Here is a 24,832-nt window from a genome sequence, read left to right on the forward strand (position 1 = left end):
TTGGTCGCTGTCCATATGTGAAGTGCTGAAATGTGACCATAGATTGTCGCTCGTCGTTTTAACTTACATTTTCTGTATTTATGTATAACTTTAGAACTATTGATAATGTAAATTGCTGGGAAATTTCTACAATACTTTTCTTAAATACTCAACATAATTAACTACATATGAAATATAGTTTTGTGGTCATTTTGTACAGAATGATCTATCACTTTTACACAATCAATGCTTTGTTTATCAGATGTGCATTTGCAATGTTTCGTTTTCACAAATGCTCAGGTGCAATTTCTTTCAGGGTCAGTGAGGAAATATTTTTATGGACAGCAGTTAGCCACTAAGGCCCTGCTGTGAGTGATGATCTTTCCAGTGACAAGCATATTGAATATGATGTTCACCATGATACCAGTATTGCGGAGTGTAAATAACAGGAGACACCGTCTGTTAAGGGACTAGAAAAAGGTGTGTTTACAATTGTTGGAGCAGTATTATTTTAAACACCCTCAAACAAGATAAAAAAAACAGCATTATAGAGCCCTCTTCTGGCTGTATTGTCATGGTTTCATTTCCTCAAAAACCGAGGCAGGACTTTTCCGTTCAGAGAAAAAGAAACTGTTGTTGAGCTGTCGTATGTGCCTCTCTTTCTGTGTGTACATGCAGTAAAATGGCAGAAACTAATATTTCAGTGGCTCAGGACCAGTTCTGCTGTCCAGTCTGTTTGGATTTACTGAAGGATCCAGTGGGCCTTGCCTGCGGACACAGTTACTGTATGAGCTGTATCACAGACTGCTGGGATCAGGAAGATAAAGAGGGAGTAGGCCTATACAGCTGTCCCCAGTGCAGACAGACCTTCACCCCAAGACCTGTTTTGAACAAAAACACTATTCTGGCTGAAATGGTAGAGAAACTGAAGAAGCCCAAACTCAAAGGTACTGTTCTTTCTCAGTGTTATGCTGGTCCTGGTGATGTGGACTGTAACGTCTGTACTGAGGGGAAAAACAAAGCCGTCAAGTCCTGTCTGGTGTGTCTGAACTCCTACTGTCAGAATCACCTTGAATTACACGACGATTTCTTCAAAGAAAAGAGACACGATTTGATAGATGCTACCGGACGACTCCAGGAGATGATCTGCTTTGAACATAAAAGACTGCTGGAGGTTTTCTGTCGTACTGACCAGCAATGTATATGTATGATGTGCATGATGGACAAACACAAAAACCATGACACTGAAACAGCAGCGACAGAGAGGCATAATCTACAGGTATAAATTAAAAGTAGCCTAAATTGTTTTGCTAATGTCACATTATTGATTGAAGTCATTATATTTTGTCACGTTATGTTTGTTTTTTTCTTCCCCATATCCAGTTAATTAAAGCAGATTTTTTTTCCTCGTTAATATTTCATATGAAATTAATTTGTGGTCAAAGACAAGCAACCGCACTTCCGGGTCCCAGGCAAAAGCAGCACTGTAGGCCAGTTCCAGTGATTAGTTAAGCATTATACTGTAGGCTATAATGTAAAACGTTTGTAAATATTAATAAAACGTATGGTTGTGGTTCATAGAGAAGAAATAGGATCTTTATGAACAAAGTGAAAAATAAGTTTTAAACAATTTCATACTCAATATCCAGTGTACACATTCAAATTGATCTTTGAACATTGTTGGTGGAACTGGGGCTATTGAAACTGTTTCTCAGGTTACTGTTATTTCCAACAGAGGCAGCTGGTGGAAACCCAGAGTCTATTCAAGCAGAGAATCCAGCAGAGAGAGAAAGAGCTTCAGGGGCTCAGAGAGGCTGTGGAGTCTCACAAGGTGAGTTTTGAGCAGAGGAGAAGAACTGCTGGGAGCTGGAAGAGCGAGAGATCCCTTTCAGGTCAGTGACATAGATGGTGAATCTATTTGCTGATACTTTGAGGATCTCCACTGCGATAACCGATCTCTGGAGCCTTTAAGAATCATGTCAATTTCAGTTTAGCATTCTGCCCCATTGTAACGTCATTGCACTTATATATGGTGGAGCATGGCGCTCTCCCTGTTTGGGACTCAGCGTTCGTGTTTAAAGTATTCACGGGTCCCCTCTTAGAGCCATTGGATACAGTAAGCTTACATATACTGTACTAGCATTGAAGACTGCTCTTCTGCTCGCTTTGGCTTCAGTAAAACATGTTGGGGACCTTTAAGCATTGTGGGTCAGTGACTCTAGTTTAGAGTTGGCAATGGGCTTGTCGAAAACCGTTCTCAAACCTAGGGAGGGTTACGTGCCCAAGATTTTAACCACTCCCTTCAGGGCTTAGGTTTTCACCCTTCAAGTTTTCTCCACTCCTCCATCCACTTTGGACTAGGCATGCTAACTGTTTGCAGGGTTACACTACTCCATTTTTTTATTGTCACTGCCACATAACCATCTTGATAACTGTTTTTTTCCTCCCTTCCTATTGATGATACAAAGAAGTGGCTTTGCCGGTACCTTTAACTACCCTATTGGTTAGTAGGCATTGCTTACGTGTGCAAATTAGTAGCATGGTATTATAGTATACATTTCCTCAAAGCATCAGCAAACTGACTCATCGTCGAATCGACTGACTTGAAAGCTAACGTTAAGTTTATAACGTAAAGTCTATGAGTTTATGGCATATAAATATATATATTTTTTTTCCTTCTTGCCATATACACCGATCAACCACAACATTAAATCCACCTACCTAATATTGAGTAGGTCCTCCTCTTGCTGCCAAATCTGCACCAACCCTCATCTCAGAATAGCATTCAGAGATAATATTCTTCTCACCACAATTGTACAGAGTGGTTGTCTGAGTTACCGTAGACTTTGTCAGCTCAAACGGAGTGGTGGTGTTGTAGTGGGCTAAAGCACATAACTGTTAATCAGAAGGTCACTGGTTCGCTCCACACAGCCACCACCATTGTGTCCTTGAGCAAGGCACTTAACTCTAGGTTGCTCTGAAGGAGATTGTCCCTGTAATAAGAGCACTGTAAGTCGCTTTGGATAAAAGGGTCTGCCAAATGCATTAATGTAAATGTAAATGAACCAGTATGGCCATTCTTTGTTGACCTCTCTCATCAAAAAGACGTTTCCGTCCACAGAACCACTGCTCACTGGATGTTTTTTGTTCTTGGCACCATTCTGAGTAAATTATAGAGACTGTTGTGCGTGAAAATCCCAGGAGATCAGCAGTTACAGAAATACTCAAGCCAGCCCGTCTGGCACAAATAATCATGCCACGGTCCAAATAACTGAGATCAAATTTTTCTTTTCCCCATTCTGATGGTTGATGTGAACAACTGAAGCTCCTGACCCATATCTGCTTGATATTATGCACTGTACTGATGCCACACGATTGGCTGATTAGATAATAGCATGGATGATTGTTGGTGCCAGACATGCTGGTTTGAGTATTTCTGTAACTGCTGAACTCCTGGGATTTTCACACTTATTTTGCTCCAAATGGTGCCAAAAACAAAAACATCTAGTGAGCAGCAGTTCTGTGGATGGAAATGCCTTGTTGATGAAAGAGGTCAACAGAGAATGGCCAGACTGGTTTGAACTGACAAAGTATATGGTAACTCAGATAACCGCTCTGTTCAACTGTGGTGAGAAGAATATCATCTCAGAATGCTATTCTGAGTTGTAGGTTGGCACTGATTTAGCAACACAAGGGGGACCTACACAGGGCTGGGCTGGTAATCTGGCATACTGGGAATTTTCCCAGGAAAAAAAAAAACAATCTGCAACTATTGACATCGATTTTTGCCAATAACCGATAGTTCCAAAAAGCAACTACGACACCAGTTACTCAGAAAAAACTATATATCAGTCAACCTCTAATTTATATCATGTAGTTTTTCTAATGAAGTTACCTGCCAAAGTGTTGCTTGGCAAGTGTATAAGTTTGGACCCTGGTTAGGACTATCCTCCAATCAATAAAGAGCCCCTTGCTGGTCCACTTTCCAGGACTGAACCCCATGTTGGCTGCCTGAATAAGAGCTGAATCAATATAGTGGTTCTTATGACCAATGGAACCTTCTCTCTTTGTTTCAGCGCTCTGCACAGACAGCAGTGGAGGACAGTGAGAGGATCTATACTGAGCTGATCCGCTCCATTGAGAGATGCCGCTCTGAGGTGACACAGCTGATAAGAGCTCAGGAAAAGGCTGCTGTGATTCAAGCTGAAGGAGTTTTTAAACAACTGGAGCTGGAGATTGCTGATCTGAAGAGGAGACAAGATGAGCTGGAGCAGCTTTCAAACACAAATGATGACATCCATTTCCTCCAGGTAATAGTGTGTTTGATGAAAACAGGACAGTGGTCTTTAGGTAATTGCTTGTTGATACAGATAACTATTTTACATACTATTTGCTCAATATTATTTGAGAAACATTATTCAAAAAGTATCATCTGAAAGTTTTCACAAGAGTAGAATATGCAGTTGCAATGCTGACGGAAATGTTGTCAGGAGTTCTGTCAGGTGACGCTAGAGTTTAGTATTCTTGTTATGCAACCGTCTCACTGAACAAAGATAAAGCCTCTTAGTTGTGTGATCTTGATTAGAGTTCTTAAGAAATGTGTATTAGTTTATTCAGGCTGCATGTCTTTATGTGTCTTTAATATTTTATGAGGGTTTTGTTTGTCTTTGTCTGTAGAGTGTCCAGTCTTTCTCTGTTCTTCCTGAATCCACAGTCTTACCCAGCATCAGTTCTCTCCTCACTTTTGATAATGTTGGAAAATCTGTGTCTCTGCTAAGAGATAAACTTGAAGATTTCTGCAAAGAAGTGATGGAAAAGATAGCTTGTAGAGGTAAAATATTGGGGATTTGTTGTTGTTTATATTTTGGATCTTGTTACATATTAATGTTCATTATTAATTTGCTCTTCTCATAAAAACAACACTTGTTGATTTCTATAGTGAGCTGTATACAGATCATTTCTGCCCCTGATCCCACGACCAGGGAGGAGTTCTTACAATGTAAGTATTACTGAGGTATAAAAGGTATTCATATATCGATCTAACTAATAATACAAGCACACACACAAGCACATAATGTGTGTTAGTGTCAGGATCCTGACACTCTTGTCTGGCTTTTATTTAACTTCTGTGTCGGAATATTTCGCCCTGTCAATTTGTGGTCGGATCACCCCAAACAAATCTAAAATCAATGATTGAGGTTCATGTCAAGTTAAGCTGAATCAATAGCATTTGTGGATTAATGTTTATTTTGAGTCATCCCTCATTTATATATATATATATGCATTTACAGTAAGGCACTTACAATGGCAGTAAATGGGGCCAGTGCATATACGTTAAAATACATACTGTTTCAAAAGTATTGGCACAACAATCTGCTAGTGCACACACACACGTACAAACATACATTCTTTATTCCAACATTCACAATACCGAATTCGTGCCTAAAACTAGCTGAAACTGTTGGTGTATAAGCCTGATCCTTGGTGCAAAATTATTTTATATTATATATACAAATATACAAATTCATAATGCAGAATATCTATGTTGGAACATATATAAAAATAAAATAATAATATGATTGCATGTTGTAACACAGTAACTAAAAGTTAGAATACTTTCTAAAACTAAAAGTTAGAAGTATTTCTAATGATTGTCATTAAGACTAATACTAATACATAATAATGCTGTATGTTTAAAGTTTAGAAATCTGATTTCTTGATTATGTATGTTCATTCCTTTAGATTCGTGTCAGCTCAGTTTGGATCCAAACACAGTGCATAATCTCCTCTGTCTGTCTAAGGACAACACAGCGGTTACAAACACCAGAAAAGTCCAGAAGTATCCTGATCATCCACACAGATTTGATTATTGGGCTCAGGTGTTGTGTAGAGAGAGTTTGTGTGGACGCTGTTACTGGGAGGTTGAGTGGAGTGGGAGCAAGGATGGTTGGGTGGGTATATCAGTGTCATATAAGGGCATCAGCAGGAAGGGAATGGGTGATGAGTGTGTGTTTGGATGTAATAATCAGTCCTGGAGATTGAACTGCCTTCACTCCACTTACTCAAGCTGTCATGATTCCATAAAAACTGCAATCCCTGTATCCTCCAGCTCCTCTAAAATAGGAGTATATGTGGATTACAGTGCAGGAACGCTATCCTTCTATAGCGTCTCTGACACCTTGACCCTCATCCACAGAGTCCATACAACATTCACGCAGCCTCTCTATCCTGGTTTTAGGGTTTATGATGGATCAACTGTGAAACTGTGTGATCTAAGAAAAGAGCTGAAACAGTGATTCTATCATACTATTATTACTGTATATCACAGCTTTGAGCTGCATGATTCAGTAGTGACAGTGAGATAGTATAGTCTTTTCTAATCAATAAATCAATAGTACAGCTGCATTCTGTAATTAAATAGTATGTCAAATATTGAGAAAAACATTCTCATAAGAAAAATCTGATACTAGTTGTATTAGGATAAGAATAAATATTTAGGAATTACTGATCCAGCTTAATTGGCTGCTAAACTCTCTCTCTCTCTCTCTCTCTCTCTCTCTCTCTCTCTCTCTCTCTCTCTCTGTATTTTCAATTTAAAAGTACTTTATTGGCATGACTGTGTTTACATACAATATTGCCAAAGCATTAATACACAAAACAGATGACAAGACACATAATAATAATAATAATAAAATAGTAACAAATAACAATAAAGATAGAATTAAAATAAGGTGCCAGGTAATGAATAAAATAAAATAAAAACTAAACAATATACAATATAAAATAAAATCTCTCTTTCTCAAATTCAAATGAGCTTTATTGGCATGACAAATTGTACATTGTGTTGCCAAAGCATTTATATGAGCATGAAAAATTAAAAATTAACAAATTTGAACAGATTATTGAACAAGTGTGGAAAAACAGGAAAAAAATAAATGTGTATATACTTTCAGTGGTGTGTGTTTGCGTATGTGTGTGTACAAGAGTTTGTGTGAGTTCACGTGTCTTTGTGTGTGTGTGTGTGTGTGTGTGTGTGTGTGTGTGTGTGTGTGTGTGTGTGTGTGAGTAAATCTTTTTTATTTCCATGTTTTTTTCCTTAATGTGTTTTTGTGAAATGTAGCATTATAATTATCTACCACACTTGAAATAAACACTAGTAGTAGTTAAAACGAAAAGTTATTGTACATTTCTTTGATCTTTCAATGATTTCCTTTATTTCTTAATTTTTTTTACTCATAATTAAACATTTCAAATAAAATTACAAGCATTGTGATTCTAATGTATGGAAAACTATAGTTTAAAAAGGTTTTTTTTTTTTTCTGCCAAATTAAATAGTTGTATGTTTGTATTGTTATTGTACTAAGCCAAAATAAATTATTACAATATTATCTGGAACATATTAACTTTGTATTAAGTTGACAGCATATCTTTGCTTCTATTCACTATAAGTAATGTATGAACCTAAATAACATTTTATTTGATTTTCAGTTTGATTGAAATTCATTTGTAGACTTTATAGAATGAAAAAGTAATTATGTTTAATTTTAGTAAACCTTTTTTTTTCTTTGTAATTTGGCCTAGAATAGAATGATATGAAAGATGGAGGTTACACGAAAAAAAAAAAAAAAAAGACAGGAGGAGGAAGTCATTTCTGGGGTTGCCCTGACCTGTTAGTACACAGTAAATGGATAAACGGGCCCGCACCTGTCCACTAGTGAGCAGCAGCGCTCTACTGTCGCCGCGCAGCAAATCCAAAAAAATGACAGACGAACAAAAACGCGTCCTGCAAAGGCAAAATGGTGGACTTGTCGTCATTTGTGGAGGCCAACAAAAATCTCCAGATCAGCCTGCACATACTCTCGTAGATGCGCTGCAGACTCCATCACAATGTTTAAGAAAGCAAAAAGGTGCAACTTAAGGCGGCGGAATGACTCTGACGATGAGGAGAAAAAGGAGGATCAACAGACAAACGGGCCCGGTGCCGAAAACTCGGCGATCACCACCACCGGCCTCACCACCGGAGCAAACATGCTGAACAATCTTGGGAACGGATTCCAGCCCTGTGCTGTCAAATCCAGTAAAGAGAAGAAGACAAAGAAAGAGAACCGCGAGGAACCGAAAGCTAGTCTGTTAAGCTTCCATGATGATGAAGGTACTTGATTATCTGGAATTGGAGACGCATGTCTAACATAAATAGATTTTGTTAAATTACTTCTTGAGAAATTCGTGGTTTTGCAGTGCTGTTCAGGATGCCGACATGCTATCTTTTAACCTTTTATTAATTATATTGTGGCAACTCACATGTCAATATTACTGCCACAAGCACTGCCTGGGAAGCATTGAGTGTGATTCAGATTCTCGTGAAACATGTCAAGAAAATGTCGCCTACCTGTCATGACATCAGGGATAAAAATATCCTTGATTGTTTACCATATAAACTGTAGTTATTCACTATATATATATATATATATATATATATATATATATATATATATAAGGCATGTCATGACCCCTTTTTGTATTGTGAATTTTTTTTAAGACATCTAAGCACTTAACCCTCCTATTTCCATGATTAACACACTTGGATGTTTGACTTTTACTATTACCTTTGTTTTCAATTATGATTCTCATTACCGTACAGTACAGTTTTTTAATGTATTGGTGTAGAAAGATGTTGCTATACAATGCAGTAATGTTTCTCTCATCATTGCCCTTATGCCATCCCAGATGTATTTTACCTTATTTCTTCTGCAGAACAGAAACTAAGATTTTTTTTTTTTAAATATCTGAGCTCTGTTGGGCCATTCAATGCAATTGAATTGTGACCAGAAAGCGCATAAAAGCAGTTGAATTAGCGATATACACACATTTTTGTATGGAAATGGCTTAAGGGCAGATTTCTTTTTTTAGGCATGACGTCGTCATGCACATAATCTTTATCGATATAAGGCCATTTGATGTTCGCATAATTTTCCAATAAAACTAAAAGGCCATTTGAATGGAAACGGATAGGAGATGGCAAATTTCCCAAAAAACTTTATGCATTTTCCCTTTGTCGATTAAAAAAAATTGTGTCAAAATTGGATGGAAACTGGGATTATGAGAATGCTGCAAATTATCTCCGATCATCACGGGATGGGAGGAGCTATGAGTTTTTAATTCACTTTATTCCCACACGGGTATCATGCATTGTGAACACAACTCTGCAGGTTTAATAATATATATCTTTGTATAAAATAAACAAAGACAAAAGTGATTAAATCAAAGTAATGCAAGACACGTTCACATTCTTTTCTTTAGGCAGCATTAACTGTATTAGCAAATCAGAATACAAACAAATTCAATAAGAACACACATTTGGCAGCATTTTTTGGGGGGAACACAAGGGAATTTTATTAGCCTTAATTTTTCTTTACATTTAGAATTTTCTTTAGTTCTTATTCTGTAGGCTATTAGCAATTTTCCATCTGTTGTGTTGACTGATGCTTGCGTGATGGCAAATGGGACGGTAGGGGACGGAGTCGTTGGAGACGGTGAATGTTTGGATTTGGGGAGGTGATTAAAATTATTTTTTGAATACTATACAGTTTTCTTAAGCACTTATCTCTCCTTAAGGCCCCAGCACACTTAAAGGGGTCATGACATGGTTTTTTTTATTGTATTATTATGTTCCCTTAGGTGCAATTATAGTATTAATATATTTTTTTTTAAGAAAAACTTTTAAAATCTAGTGATTTATGACCTTTTCCCATCCTGTTTCTCATCCTCTGATTCAAACAGTCTGTTTTGGGGGCGTTTTCCATTTAAGACTTCAGTGTTAACGCCCACTGTTATGATTGGCTAACGCCAGTGCCTATGTATCAATTATTGACGCTCCCAGCCAGAACAATATGAAAGTAAACTAAGTAAAAACACTGTGATTATTCATAATGAATGAAATTGCGCTTTAAAAAGTAGTTTAAAGTTTAAAATAGATTAGGCCTACTTACAGTTTGCGCCGTCGTTGTTCCCAGAATAGTCGGCACGGACTTATCTTTGAGCAACAGTTTCCTGGCAAAGAAAGCATCATATTGAGATTTGTTCTCAAAAAGTCATCCTTAAAATGTACAGAACAAACGCTTAAGTTAACACTGCCGTGACTGGAACGTCCGCAAAAAATAAACTGCATCCATTTTTCCCTGACGCCTGGATCTTTCAGCAGCTTATTCAGAGGTTTTGTTTGACCACAGCCAGGAACAGCACATCTGTGTGGCATCGTAATTTTCCTGTGCACAAGTAGTCTCTGTCAGAGCTCGCTGTCCATCGACTGAACACTTGTGAGGCGCACGGCGATACGAAATGAGCGTAGCTGTCTTGCGCTTAAAGCGTAGTTATCTTGTGCTGGAGGCGGTCATATGCAAACGCTGTTACGTCACTTCTAACCGACACGTCACTTCTAACCATGAATCCAGAACGAGCTGTATTTTGAGCTTGATTAAATAAATGATTCGTTTAGAATGGGGAGGACGTCTTAAAATATTAAACTTGCAGGACGTTTTAATGATACAAAGACCTCTTATATACCAAAAGATCAAGGCAAATTTGGTTTCTCATGTCATGACCCCTTTAAGCCGGATTCATACTGTGGAAGAAGCCGAACTCCTAAAAAGCACCATAAAACACCCTAGGAAACTAAGCCAGTATTTATATTATACTATACTTAAATATATAAAAGTATACTCCTTCACAGTCTTTAAGAGATGGGCTGTAAAGTTTTCCATTTTAATGACTGTAACCTAGGAAACAACTCCTCAGCTTGCAGGTGCAATTGAAAAAAATTAAATGTCATATCCAAAGCACACCCACGATTATGTTTAACCAATCAGCAATGCTGAGTTCTCCAAGGTCAATAAATTCAGAAATGTGCGTGAATAAGAGAAATTTTGGCAGAATAAAAACAATTACTGCATTTTGTCATCGTGAGTGGTGGTGGCATAGTGGGCTAAAGCACATAACTGGTAATCAGAAGGTTGCTGGTTCGATCACCACAGCCACCACCATTGTGTCCTTGAGCAAGCCACTTAACTCCAGGTTGCTCCGGGGGGATTGTCCCTGTAATCAGTGCACTACTTATATCATCTGTAATATCACTGCACACTATTCAAAAGTAAAAGTAGAAAAATAACACAATTTGTAACACTTTACAGTAAGGTTATTAGTTAACATTAAGTAGCATGAATTAACAATGAACAATAATTTTCCAGCATTTATTCATCTTAATGTTAATTTCAACATACTAATAGATTTTTAAAAATCAGAAGTTGTATATGTTAATATTAGGTAATGCACTATGAACTAACAATGAACCAATATATGTGAACATTACACTTAGTATGATTGTTTTGTGTTAAGAAATTCTAGCTATTTGAATTAATGCCTAATAGTAATAAGCACAGATTCATCATGTCAGTTCAAGTATATGGAAATGGTCAATTGTGTTTTGTTTCTCATACCAACCAATAGATGACACTGAAGTGTTCCGCGTGAAGAAATCCAACTACAGCAAGAAGATCGTCAAGCAGTTGAAGAAAGAATACATGGAGGATTTGGAAAAAAGCAGCGATACCATACAGGGACAAAGCACACGCTTTGATGGTACCAATACATATTTTTTTCTCCATTGTTTTGGAATAGAATTTCGATTAGATCAGGAGCAAAGAGTCCAGATGGGACTGCTTCATAATTTAATACAACAAATTGAATATATGTAGTAAAGCCAATTTCTTTATCAGTTTATTATCTTTAAGGTTAGATGTGTCATCAGAAACAAGTTTTTGAATAATAACTAGATAATGTAATGATCCTATTTGGTTTAGCAATATGTGAGGTCCTAAATTCAGATCCCTGGCAAGCCCCCAATAATCTTATACTCATAAACCATCTGAGTATTGCTCATTGAATTGTTTATTCCAGGTGGACCTGGTCAAAAGCTGGTAATTAAAGAAGAGCCCTTAGAGGGCAGCAGAGCCAACAGTGAGCAGGGAGAAGAAGAAATGGAGGTGGACAGCAATGAGGAACAGGATGAGGAGAGTGAGCAAAGATCTGGGGGTGCAGCATTTAGCCAGCCTATGTCTGCCCTCAGCTCTCTAAGGCCAGGTAAACACCCCCCCTCACCATCTCCAGACCAGACCTGCAAAACATTTCTGTTTTGGTTTTAAAACATTCAAGACCAGAACTCCTACTAAGGGGTGTTGTGTTTAAACATTCATTGTTGTCAAACATTCCATGTGACCACAAATGTGCAATTTAAACTAAAACTAAAATGGATTTGGTCTGTGTAGGCCCTGGGTAATCTGATTCACATGAATCTAATTAGTCAGTCTGTTTACACCAACAATAACTCTCATATGTTCTTAAAGGCGAGATCCCAGATGCGGCTTTCATCCACGCCGCTCGTAAACGTAGGCAGATGGCTCGAGAGCTCGGGGGTGAAGGCACCTTAGTGGAGAACGAGGTGACAAACAAGCGCCTTGTACATGAGGATGAGCAAGGCGGCAGTGACGACGACGAAGATGAGAAGAGAATTGTCTTCAGTGGTGTCAAGATGAAGAGTCAAAGGCAGAAAATAGCTGAAGAGATTGGTCAGTGTGTGATACGTTTGCTGTCATGATGGCATAGTGGTTAAGATCTGAGCTAGTTTTCTGAAACTTGCTGGTTCGAACCCCAAAAGGGGCTATTCATATGAACCCCCTATCATCTATATGCCCTTGAGCAAAGCTTTTATAGGGATAGTTCACCCAAAAGTCATGATGAATTTTGAGTTGTTCAAAAAGGGGCTATCCTTGTAATAAAACTGATGTAATTTTAAAGCAAATAAGTCCCTTAAATAGAAAAGTATTGGCTGAATGGCTGAGGAAAATATGTTACTTGTACTAAGGTCTGATCGTAGTGTTTGTTTTAAGTGTTTATATCTCTGTGTGTGTATGCTGTGGTTCAGGCATTGAGGGCAGTGATGATGAAGCTCTGGATAATGGACAGGATGAAGAAGTGAGCCGCTGGGAACAGGAGCAGATCAGGAAGGGTATCAGCATTCCTCAGGTGGATCACAATGTTCTCCCTCTAGTGCTCTTCTTGGCTGCAGTATGCATCTCAAACTTAAAGGGATAGTTCACCTAAAAAAATAAAATTCTCTCATCATTTACTCACGCTAATGCCATGCCAGATGTGTATGACTTTCTTCTGCAGAACACAAATTCAGATTTTTAGAAGAATATTTCAGCTCTGTAGGTCCATACAATGCAACTGAATTGTGGCCAGAAATTTGAAGCTCCAAAAAACTCAAAGGCAGTGTAAAATTAATCCATATGACTCCAGTGGTTTAATCTTTAGAAGCATTATGATAGGTGTGGGTAAAAAAAAACATATCAATATTTAAATCCACCTACTGATTGGGGCAGGTCAAAGGTAGAGATTTATAGTAAAAAAGGATTTCAATATATGTTGATGTGTTTCTCACCCACACCTCTTATATTGCTTTTGAAGACATGGATTAAACCAATGGAGTCTTATCGATTACACTTATGCTTCATTTATCTGCTTTGAGGAGCTACAAATTTCTTGCCACCATGAAATTCAAAAAATCTTTGTTTGTGTCCTGCAGAAGAAAGACAGTCATACACATCTGGGATGCATGACTGTGTAAATTATGAGAGAATTAAAAAAAAATGTGTGAACTCCCTTTAAATGCTTCTAGACTACTTGGCACATTTAGATGTTCAGACATTTAATGTTTTGTCCCGTGTTGCTATTTCAGGTCCAAACCACCCAATCGGAGGAAACAGCAATGTATTACCAAGGCAGTTATGATGCACAGCCCTATGGAGCTTCCTACGCCATGCAGTTTACCTACCCCACTGTTGGAGGAGACAACATCAAGCCTTTGAAAACAGAGACTTCAGTCCCCTATCCCATTCTCTCTAGCGATCTGCCCCCTATAACCACAGATTTGGTAAAGAAACGTCTCAAAGACAGGTACGGTCTGAACTGCCTTCTCATCGGCGGTTACTGTAACCCCTCAAATTCCCAGTTCAGATCTGTCCAGTTTATCGGTATATCCTTGGATATTTTTCTAAATATACCGAAGCTTTATCATTTTGACTGATTTGGAATGCCTGCTATTTCTGATGCGCAACATGTAAATCTTCACTATTCACATATACTGAGGATGAATTGCACTTTGGACTACCAGAATAGTGTCATGCGAGGATGCACCAATCACAGGGGCTCACAGCTGAGGCGCCTTCGAATATCCCCACCCACTGATCCTTGTTAATGCTGGAGATTTTGATTTGTGTCCAAGATTCAGCCAAGACGGCCATGTATAGCTGCAATGTAATATTTCACCCTTCAGTTAGAGTGATTTGCTCCATAAACTCTGCAACAGTTTTTTGTTTGCGACTCAATAGAATCACTTATTACTTAAAAGACCCCATGAAATCACTTGACAAAAGCAGTTTTCTGTCTTGAGTTGATTTATTTGCAATTGAAACCTGAAGTTTGGGCTGGACATATTGAAGACCGCACATCCCATTTTTTAAAAATGGCAAATTGGCTACATTTACATCACAACCATGAACTATGATTTGCTACTTGCTAGTCTGTTGCTGATGGGAGTGGGAGTGGACATTCTTATTCCAGAGAGCATTTGATTGACCAACATCTGTGACAAGCAATATGAGTCAGCAGTATTTTGGTCTGTTTTCCTGGATGAGAAAATTCAATTTTAGCATATTTAGTTTTTGTCAACATTTACGGAGTACACTGCCATGTAAATGGCTTCAAAGCAAAAGGACTTGGACTAAAAGGCACAAAACTCAAAATTAGTATTTCATGGGGGTTTTAACAAAACCAACGCCTGCTGTTACATTTAACCATCAGGACATGTGTCACCCATAGTGACATCCCCACCTAATTCACTAATAATAATAATAATAATAATAAATCTCTCTTTGATTCTTCTGTGTGCCAGGCTAAGCTTCATGCGCCAGGGGCACACTTCCAACACCCGGCGCTATGAGCAGATCAAGGAGGAGCTGGTGGCCTCCAATAAGACCATCCAGCTCCTTGAAGGCTCCTCGCAGGAGGCTGAAGACAAATATAGATTCTTGCAAGAAATGCGAGGGTATGTTGGAGACTTGTTTGAGTGAAAAGGTAAGAATGAGCTTATGATTTATGCTTATGCTTATGATTTATGTTTTTTATTGTTGACTTTTTTGTTTGACTATGTTTCTGCATTGTGATTGGTGTTAGACTTGTAAGTTAATTTGACTTTGCCTGTGTTCGAATTGTAGTGTTAATCAGAATTGCTGAAATGTATTGGCCTTGAATAAAATTCATTTACAATTTCATTGAAAGTGTAAATGATAGCAGTTACCTTACAGTATATAAACTCATTCATGATATACATTTCTATATTAAACCTGGCATATAGTATAACATTACATCCTTTTTCCCCACAACAGATGGCAACTTAAGCAGCAAAATATGGGTCGTCTTTATGCCCAGTGGTGGCATGTTATTCTTTCGTTTTGCTCTTAATGGCTTAATTTCAGAAAAAAAGAGGTGCTATATTCACAAATTATAGTATCTTTGATATGGGGCATGGAGAACTTGCAGATCGCCAACATTTAGCCTTATTAATTGGAATAAATTATCTTATCATTTACACACACTCATGCCAACCCAGATGTGGATGACATTCTTTCTTATGCAGAACAAAAATGAAGAGATTTTAGAAATATATCTCAGGTCTGTAGCTCCATACAATGCAAGTGAAATGTGATCAGAACTTTTGGCTCCAAATATCATATTAAGGAAACAAAAAAGTAATCCATATGACTCCAGTGTTTAAATCCTTGTTTTCAGAAGCCTGGTCTTGTCTTCAAACAAAGATTTTAAGGAGAATATTTTAGCTCAGTAGGTCCGCACAATGTAAGTGAATGGTAACAGGAACTTTAAATTTCGAAAAATCACATCAAAGAAACATCCATACGACTCCAGTGTTTAAATCCATATCTTCAGTTTTCTCCTTAAAATCTTTGTTTGTGTTCAGAAAACGGGATGGCATGAGGGTGAGTAAATTATGAGACAATTTTCATTTTGGGTGAACTATCCCTTTAATTTATTAGCTATATCAAGAGCTCTTCACAATATTTTAAACTGGAAGTGTTAAGGTCCATTTACACGGAGCGTCTTTTTGCGCCCACATCTTGCTGTTTTTCAATGTTGCGTTAAAGATGCCATGTCAAGTTAAAAGAAAATAAAAACATGGCTTGAGATGACCGAGTTCTGTTCCATTTGTTATGCTGCATCAACCTTTTTTTAACGCAAGAACGCATTCCATCTGAAAAGCACATTAGGTTGTTCTTTTTGTGAAGCTTCCATATTAATAGCCACTAGGAAGCTAAATTAGCAAGTTTGCTTGTTAGCCATGTTGTGAGAGCACCTTCAACACACAGTAAAAGACCAAAATTGTAAATATTTACCACATCCGTTGATAGTTGTTGAAAAATTTGTACTAACATTAGCTTAATGTTTGCCTGATGTTAACTTGCCCTGGCAAGTTGGCTGCCTGGACACTTAGCCAGATTAACGGTTGTATCTGAGAACACGAAAACCATCTGAAGTATTAATAATAAGCTGACATTTAGGGACTTTCGATATGAACTAAAACAACTTGGCCAACATTGCTAACAGTTAGCTAACATGATCATTCAGATACAGCTTCATTTAGCTAATGGTAGCTAGCTACTCTGCCCTGCAAATCCAAAATGCAGTAACTGCACCAGCACTGAAACACTTTTTGAATATGTCCAGCCTTATTATATTATTTGTATTGTTATACAGTGTTATTCATTATATGTGTATATATATGATTTAATTATGCTATTTTATTATTTCATTTAATAGTATCATGCTGTTTTCTTAGCATAGTTGAGACAAACCTGTCTGACACAGGACAGATCATAGTCAAAGAGACCCGGTTTCAGTCATGACTTAATTTTGACACTGTGTCTTTGCAAACTGAACTGTTCTTACCTTGATAAGTTGGATAGAATTGTTCAATCAGAGCTGAATTTGGTCTAGTTTGGCTGCTTTTTCTCCCGTGCCACAGCAGGGCTCACACTTAGCCTTGACCCCGTCTCGGCCTACGGCTGCCTGGTTTTGGTTCAGATGTCACAACAACATCATATCTTTCAGGTGCCTGTTATTCTGGAGCTAGAGGGCACCATGCACCAGTTACTACGGCAACGGGCATACCGTCTCGTCCAGAGAAGACAGGATGATATTAAAGATGAATCATCGGAATTTTCCAGCCTTTCAAGTCAGTCCATCTTGAAGGTTTTTATTTTTCATTTGAATGGCCTCATTTTTTTTATTCTTCCAATTTTTATAATGTTTAGTTACAGTGACTGTTGCATTTACAGTGACGATTTATGTTTAAGTACACCTCTGAATAATAGGCACGGCCCATGAATTTGTCCTGTCTGTGAATGTTGTTTACATATGAGTTAGACAAATGAAAATGTATGTGGTTTCAAATGGTGAAAGCTGACAGACTTCTTGTTGAATGATCAGTGTTCACAATAAAACATTGCAAAGATACTGAGCAGGTAAGTAGGTTTGGAGAAGAAATATTGTTTACTTTTGTTTTTCTCAAAGAAAGTTTCCTAAACTGAAATTCCTAGATAATGTGTTTTTAATATTATTATAATTATTATTATAATTTTTTAGTGTGTACACCTGTATGTTAGTGTGCAGTTTATAATTGGTACAGATGTATCAGTCAGTACGTATACATGCACCGTTATAATCAAGCTACAGGGGATTTTTGCATAGTCAAGCTACAGTCTTCATCTGTCTGTGCAAGTGCACATGACACAATGCGTGATCGAATATTTGAAGGGAGGACATAAATTGAAAATCTGTTAAATACATCAGCTGTGTGTTTCAAAGCATGAGCACAATGCAGAGGCCAGTTGCGGTTTGATAAAACTGTATACAGTACTGTGCAAAAGTCTTAGGCATATAAGATGTTTCACAAAAAACATTTGATTCACAAACACCATCTGGATGGTTATTTTCATCTTCAGCTATAGTGTCAAAAGGAAATATAATTTTTAGACTCCCAAACAATCCTTTTGCCAATAGAATAGAAGAACAGGGAGCCCTGCAACAGATGGCTTGACCCCCAATGAACATCGAATCAGTGTGGGATTACATGGAGACAAGCAATTGAGACAGTGTAAATAGAAGAACTGTGCAAATCCTTCAAGAAGCTTCGAACATCATATCTGCCAACAACCAAGAAACACTGTGTCCAGGTGTACCTAGGGGCAGTTTTAAAGGCAAAGTTGGTCACACCAAATATTGATTTAGCTTTTTTATGTTTACTGGTTTTTATATAAATTTAATTGATAAATGTAAATTGTGTATGGCATTATTTTTTGAAGAAATCCTCACTTTGCAACATTTTTCACAAGTGTATAAAACTTTTGCACAGTACTATACATGCTGTACAGTTGCATTATCTAAAGCCGTTAGTATGACTTCGCAAAAATCACACTGGCACAATTTCAGTCGGACTAAAGTCAAATTATTGATTTAGTCCGACTGAAATCAATCTTTTAAAGTGCATGTAAACATACTGATGCAGGTTTAATCAGGACTGGTGAGTTCAGTTTTACTGAGGGTTAATATTAGTCCTTTCCATTTCAGGTAAGGCTGTTATGGCTCCTAACCTGGACCCATTCGGTCGAGATCGCACAGCCTATCAGGAGCTCTCTAAGCAGAGGAGAATAGCTGAAAGAGAAGCCAGACGGTACACTTCCTAAATTTTCTTAATGTATGCATGTTTGAATTTGCATAACTGTGTGGACACAGTTATACAATAACTTGTGATTGACCGGTGTAAGTTGTCAATGGCATAAATGAATTTATTTGAAACTTTTTATTTACTTATTCATAAGGTAGACTTTGGAAAAAAACATATGTGCATGTTATTGTCCAATAAACTCAAAATGGACAAATATTGGCCGACATATCTAGTCAGTCACCAAATCAAAGAAAGCTCCTGAATTTCACAGATATTTTGCAGTTGTAATATGTATGTTTAATAAGTCTGTGTTTTTACATTGTACATTTTTTTTCCCCCCAACAGAACTCGACGCAGACAAGCTCGAGAACAGAATGGGAAGAGAGCCGAGCATAAGGAGGGGCTTTCCAGTGATGACGAGGAGACATCCACTGACCTAACCAGCTACAACCTAGAGAGAGGTGACATGTTTTCATTTGAAATAATCATACCTTTTATTTTATTTTCTCCCCCAATTTGGAATGTCCAATTCCCAATGCGTGCTAAATCCTCATGGTGACATAGTTACTCGCCTCATTCTGGGTAGCGGTGGATGAATCTCAGTTGCCCGCATCCACGCACAACTCCCCATGTGCCCCACCGAGAGAGAGAAGCACACATTATTGCGACCACATGGAGGTTACCCCTTGTGACACTACCCTACCTAGCAACCGGACAAATTTGGTTGCTTAGGAGATCTGGCTGGAGTCACTCAGCACGCCCTGTATTCGAACTCACGACTCCAGGTGTGGTAGTCAGCGACATCACTTGCTGAGCTACCAGGCCCCCGAAATATTGACAGTTTAAATATAGAACCTTATGTCCCAAAGAATGCAAGAACTGTTAATGCAATGATTCTTTTTCAAGTAGTGAAATTCAATGTGCTTTTTTGTTTCAAAGACATTTGTCATTAAAACACTTCCATACTCATTTAATATTGTGTTTTTTAATACACTTTCAGATCGCATTTTAAAAGAATTGAAGAAGGTGTTTGAGGATGTGGTGGAGGATTTCCACTCTCTGGACAACATAAAGTCTCACTTTGAGACTTGGAGGAAGTTGTATTTGACATGCTACAGAGACGCTTACATCAACCTTTGTCTGCCCAAACTCTTCAACCCTCTTATTCGACTGCAGCTCATTACATGGTCTCCACTGGAGGTACAGAGAAGACATTCTATGCAGTTCCAGATTCATTTATAATCATCTGCTTTGACTGTAATGTTGTTCTTTAATTGACTATATTCACTATTGGTATTCATCTATGCAGGTTGAGTGTCCAAACTTTGAGTACATGCTGTGGTTTGAGTCTTTGCTGTTCTTCGGCTGTGAGGATCAGAGCACCCTGAAGAAAGAAGAGGACATAGACAATAGCCTTCTGCCTGCCATTGTAGAAAGAGTCATTCTTCTCAAACTGGCAGGTCAGTCAGACAAGTTTCCATCATTCTCATGGACACATTCATTCAGTCTTCTAAAATGATCTAAAAGCACCTCAAACCCAAATCACACCTTTCAAAACGTGATTTCCTTTTTCTGTTGCCGCCTCAGTACTGACGGATCAGGTATGGGATCCTCTGTCCAACAGTCAGACATCCAGACTGGTGACTTACATGCAGAGGCTGATCAAAGACTACCCCACTGTGCTACACGGTGAAAACCGCAACACACAAGTCAGTGAACAGATGTCAAAAGCCTTTTTTGCATGTTATTTTTACATGCACAGATGAAAAGAGTTTAAAAGAGTTGGATACATTTCTATAATTTTATCTGTAATTTGTGTATGTTGTTTTTTGAATTTCTGCCCGTTTTGTTTTAAAGGTTCATTTAGTGATTTGTTCTCATATTTAAATTATATGTTTAAAATCATGTGAACTCATATAAGATGAATATTCCATTCAAGTATTCCAAAACTATTGAGTGCATTTTTATGTAGGAATGAAGTTGAAACTTTCTGTCTGTTTTAGGAGCTTCTGAAGACTATAGTAATGCGAATACGACGGACTCTTGATGATGACATTTTCCTTCCATTGTTTCCAAAAAAGTGAGTGTGAAATGCTAAAATGGTCTGCTGTATTTTCTTGTAAAGCACATTGTGTACATGCAGAATATTTATTGATTTATACCTCCTCTTGGTTCCGATTATGACAATGTTTTTCCTCTTGGTTCCGATTATGTGACAATGACTGTTAAATTCTTATTTTTATTTTTTATGGTATCTTCTCCATCAGTGTTATGGAAAATAAGAACTCTGGTCCTTACCTCTTTTCCCAAAGGCAGTTTTGGTCTTGTGTGAAGGTAAGGCTAATAAAACTTACTGGAGTAGTTCACCCAAAAATTCAAATGATCTCATAATTTACTCACCCTCATGTCATCCCAGATGTGTGTGACTTTCTTCTGCTGAACACAAACAGATATTTAGAAGAATATCTTGGCTCTGTAGGTCCATACAATTCAAGTGATTGGTGAACAAAACTTTGAAGCTCAAAAAAAGCACAAAGGCAGCATAAAAGACTCCAGTGGTCTGTTTTTTTCTTTAACCACATCTATCATATCGCTTCTGAAGACATTGATTTATCCACTGGAGTCATTTGGAGTTTTCTGAGCTTCAAAGATCTGGCCAAAATTTACTTGCATTGTATGGACAAACAGAGCTAAAATATAATTCTAAAAATCTTTTTTTTATTGTCATACACATCTGGTATGGCATGAGGGTGAGTAAATGATGGGAAAATTTAAATTTTTGGGTGAACTATTCCTTTAAAATATTTAAATACTCTTGCATTCATATGTCCAGTTTATTCAATTTCCACTGTAGATCCTGCATATTCCCATTAATAATAATCACTTTGTAAAGATATGCATGGTAACTGTGTCTCTCTCCCTTTTTCTTGTTTTCAGTTTCTAGGGAATATTTTAAAGTGGGATGGAATACTGTCTCAGTCCGTGTTGAAGGAATTGGCCATTGACAGCACACTAAACCGCTACATACTTTCAGCCATGCAGTCTGTAGATGTCAGTGAAGAGAGTGTGGAGAAATGTCGCAGGGTATGACTAAAACCTCTGACTTTTTATCTCAATCCAATAATAATAAGAGTTTGATTTTATCAAAATTATAAATGTGAAGAGTTCATTAGTTCAAAGCGCTTAACTGCCCATTTGCACTGCTGCCCTCAGGTGGTGGAGTGTTTTCCTGTCCAGTGGTTCAGCAGTCTGAAAGGACAGCAGACCCTTCCTCAGTTGGAGAACTTCTGCAGATATATGAAACACATTGCCAGAAGTGTTTACCGCAGCTGTGTGGCAGGATCAGATGTAGAGAAGAGGAACGCTAGGTAAATCAAGTGTTTCAGTGTCTTTGAGAAGAAAAATAAATCACATCTTAGCACCTATGTATATGGCACACAACTTTGTTGCTACTTTTGCTTATTACATGTTTAGATATACAGCATACAAATGTATATTTTATATTACAATTTCAGTGGGTCAGAAGTTTACATTCACCAAGTTAACTGTGCCTTTAAGCAGCTTGGGAAATTCTGGTAGTTAGCAAATTAGCTTCTGATAGGATAATTGCCGTCAATTGGAAGTGTACCTGTGGATGTATTTAAGTCCTACCTTCAAACTCAGTTCCTCTTTGCTTGACATCATGGGAAAATCTAAAGAAATCAGCCAAGACCTCCACAAGTCTGGTTCATCCTTGGGAGTAATTTCCAAATGCCTGAAGGTACCACGTTCATCTGTACAAACAATATTACGCAAGTATAAACACCATGGGACTACGCAGCCATTACACTGCTCAGGAAGGAGATGGATTCTGTCTCCTAAAGATGGTTGTAGTTTAGTGCAAAAAGTGCAAATCAATCCCAGAACAAGAGCAAAGGACTTTGTGAAGATGCTGGAGGAAATAGGTAGACAAGTATCTATATCCACAGTAAAACGTGTCATATATCAGCATAACCTGAAAGGCTGCTCAGCAAGGAAGATGCCACTGCTCCAAAACCACCAAAAAAAAGCCAGACTACAGTTTGTAAGTGCACATGGGAACATGTCTGATGAAACAAAAATTGAACTTTTTGGCCATAATGACCATTGTTATTTTTGGAGGACAAAGGTTGAAACTTGCAAGCCGAAGAACACCATCCCAACCATGAAGCATGGGGGTGGCAGCATCATGTTGTGGGGGTGCTTTGCTGCAGGAGGAACTGGTGCACTTCACAAAATAGATGGCATCATGAGGAAGGAAAATTATACAGATATATTAAAGCAACATCTCAAGACATTAGCCACAAAGTTAAAGCTCGGTCACAAATGGGTCTTCCAAATGGACAATGACCACAAGCATACCTCCAAAGTTGTGGCAAAATGGCTTAAGGACAACAAAGTCAAGGTATTGGAGAGGCCATCAAATCCCTGACCTCAATTCAAAAGAAAATTTGTGGGCAGAACTGAAAAAGGGTGTACGAGCAAGGAGGCCTACAAACCTGATTCGGTTCTTCCAATTCTGTCTGGAGGAATGGGACAAAATCCAAGCAACTTATTGAGAAAAGCTTGTAGAAGGCTACCAAAATGTTTGATCAAAGTTGAACAATTGAAAGGCAATACTAACAGATTGTATGTAAACTTCTGACCCATTGGGAATGTGATGAAAGAAATTAAAGCTGAAATAAATAATTCTCTCTACTATTATTCTGACATTTCACATTCTAAAAAATAAAGTAGTGATCCTAACTGACCTAAAACAGTGAATGTTTTCTACGAATAAATGTCAGGAATTGTGAAACACTGAGTTTAAATTTGGCTAAGGTGTATGTAAACTTCTGACTTCAACTGTATATACACAACATTTATGAAATTCATATAATTCTGTCTCTCTCCACAGAGAACATATAAAGGAGGTGGTTAGGCTTCTTGGTCGGCTCAACTCTTTAGACCATGTGATAACTGTCGCATCAGAACATGGCATTAAAGATATAAAGACTTTACTCGAGAACAAATGAACGACAAGACATACACCCTGACCACTGATAATTTTTCTGACGAACCTTAAGCTGTAAATATTGTGAATAGTGTAAATTTTTTGTGAGGCTTAAGCTTTTTTTTCTGGAGCTGATGGGATATTCGGCAGAATCTATCGACGTTTCTCCATCAAGGATGGAAACAGATTAGGCATAAAGATGATCTGGGACTTTAGAGTTGAAATCGCGTGACACGGCCTCTCATGGCCTTTGCTGATTTGCCAGCATGTGTGTTGGTCCTGGGTTTGAAGTGCACTCCTGTGTTATAAATTATTTTGTCTGTGGAGACATATCTACTTTTTACCTACTTTTGAGCCCATCACATTGCAACATCTTTACCTGCATGATTGCTTCAAAAGACAACATAACTATTTGTTTTGTTTTGATTTCTCCCCCAAAAGAGTGCATGAGCAGATTACTTAAAGCAGATTTTAAACAGTGGTGAAGAAATATTTACTTTCAGCCTTCAGGCTGAATGATCCAGCATTTGACAGCTTTTAACATTGACTTAATGGCAAGCAAAACCCTGTGCTGAAAAAACAAAAATGCATCTTTCTTCCCTGGACCCTGAAATGTGTTTTATTTGCATAAATAAAAAGTTAATGGACATCCATGAAAAATTCCTTCTTTTATGTATACTTTAGGGTTGGAATGTTTGAGACCACATAGAAAATGTGGATGCATATAGATGTAATGATTTGTTCCTTTTTTACATGCAGTTATGAGTTTGCATATAAAACACTTAAGTGTTGCCAACAATTTCGTCTGGTGTATATCTAGCAGTGGTTTGGCTTGAGGCAGAATACAAAGTCTTAAGTTATTTGATTGTGTAGAGGTTTGCATTTGTTTAAACTTTAAAATTGTCACTAATGCAGTAAGCAAAATGGATGTTATTATTTTATGAATCCACACTATAAAAATGAACAGATACTTGGCACCATTTGGGTTC

General features: G+C 37.8%; 2 protein-coding genes across 2 annotated transcripts; both read left to right on the forward strand.

The window, feature by feature from the left end:
• Nucleotides 1-555: 555 nt before the first annotated feature.
• On the forward strand, nucleotides 556-6,503 carry LOC127635445 (tripartite motif-containing protein 16-like protein). Its single transcript, XM_052115505.1, has 6 exons — nucleotides 556-1,258; nucleotides 1,715-1,810; nucleotides 4,056-4,289; nucleotides 4,657-4,810; nucleotides 4,919-4,978; nucleotides 5,722-6,503. Exons 1-6 carry the CDS (start codon nucleotides 662-664, stop codon nucleotides 6,273-6,275), a joined length of 1,695 nt encoding a protein of 564 aa, XP_051971465.1. The 5' UTR covers nucleotides 556-661; the 3' UTR covers nucleotides 6,276-6,503.
• A 1,157-nt stretch (nucleotides 6,504-7,660) lies between these two features.
• On the forward strand, nucleotides 7,661-24,600 carry LOC127635443 (PAX3- and PAX7-binding protein 1-like). Its single transcript, XM_052115501.1, is given in 19 exon segments — nucleotides 7,661-8,131; nucleotides 11,482-11,613; nucleotides 11,932-12,114; nucleotides 12,378-12,599; nucleotides 12,956-13,056; nucleotides 13,772-13,989; nucleotides 14,987-15,151; nucleotides 15,153-15,168; nucleotides 17,218-17,341; nucleotides 18,736-18,838; nucleotides 19,178-19,293; nucleotides 19,833-20,032; nucleotides 20,142-20,292; nucleotides 20,420-20,541; nucleotides 20,836-20,912; nucleotides 21,100-21,166; nucleotides 21,770-21,916; nucleotides 22,046-22,200; nucleotides 23,748-24,600. Coding segments are annotated over 19 exon segments (2,682 nt in total). The 5' UTR covers nucleotides 7,661-7,866; the 3' UTR covers nucleotides 23,866-24,600.
• The last annotated feature ends 232 nt before the right edge of the window (nucleotides 24,601-24,832 follow it).

This window comes from Xyrauchen texanus, chromosome 43, assembly GCF_025860055.1.
Source record: "Xyrauchen texanus isolate HMW12.3.18 chromosome 43, RBS_HiC_50CHRs, whole genome shotgun sequence".
NCBI classification, from domain to species: domain Eukaryota; kingdom Metazoa; phylum Chordata; class Actinopteri; order Cypriniformes; family Catostomidae; genus Xyrauchen; species Xyrauchen texanus.

Coding starts and splice junctions, on each gene's coding strand:
- LOC127635445 (XM_052115505.1), top strand. CDS start 662: ATGGCAGAAACTAATATTTCAGTGGCTCAGGACCAGTTCTGCTGTCCA. Junction 1,259..1,714: donor CAGAGAGGCATAATCTACAG/GTATAAATTAAA, acceptor TATTTCCAACAG/AGGCAGCTGGTGGAAACCCA. Junction 4,979..5,721: donor CAGGGAGGAGTTCTTACAAT/GTAAGTATTACT, acceptor TCATTCCTTTAG/ATTCGTGTCAGCTCAGTTTG.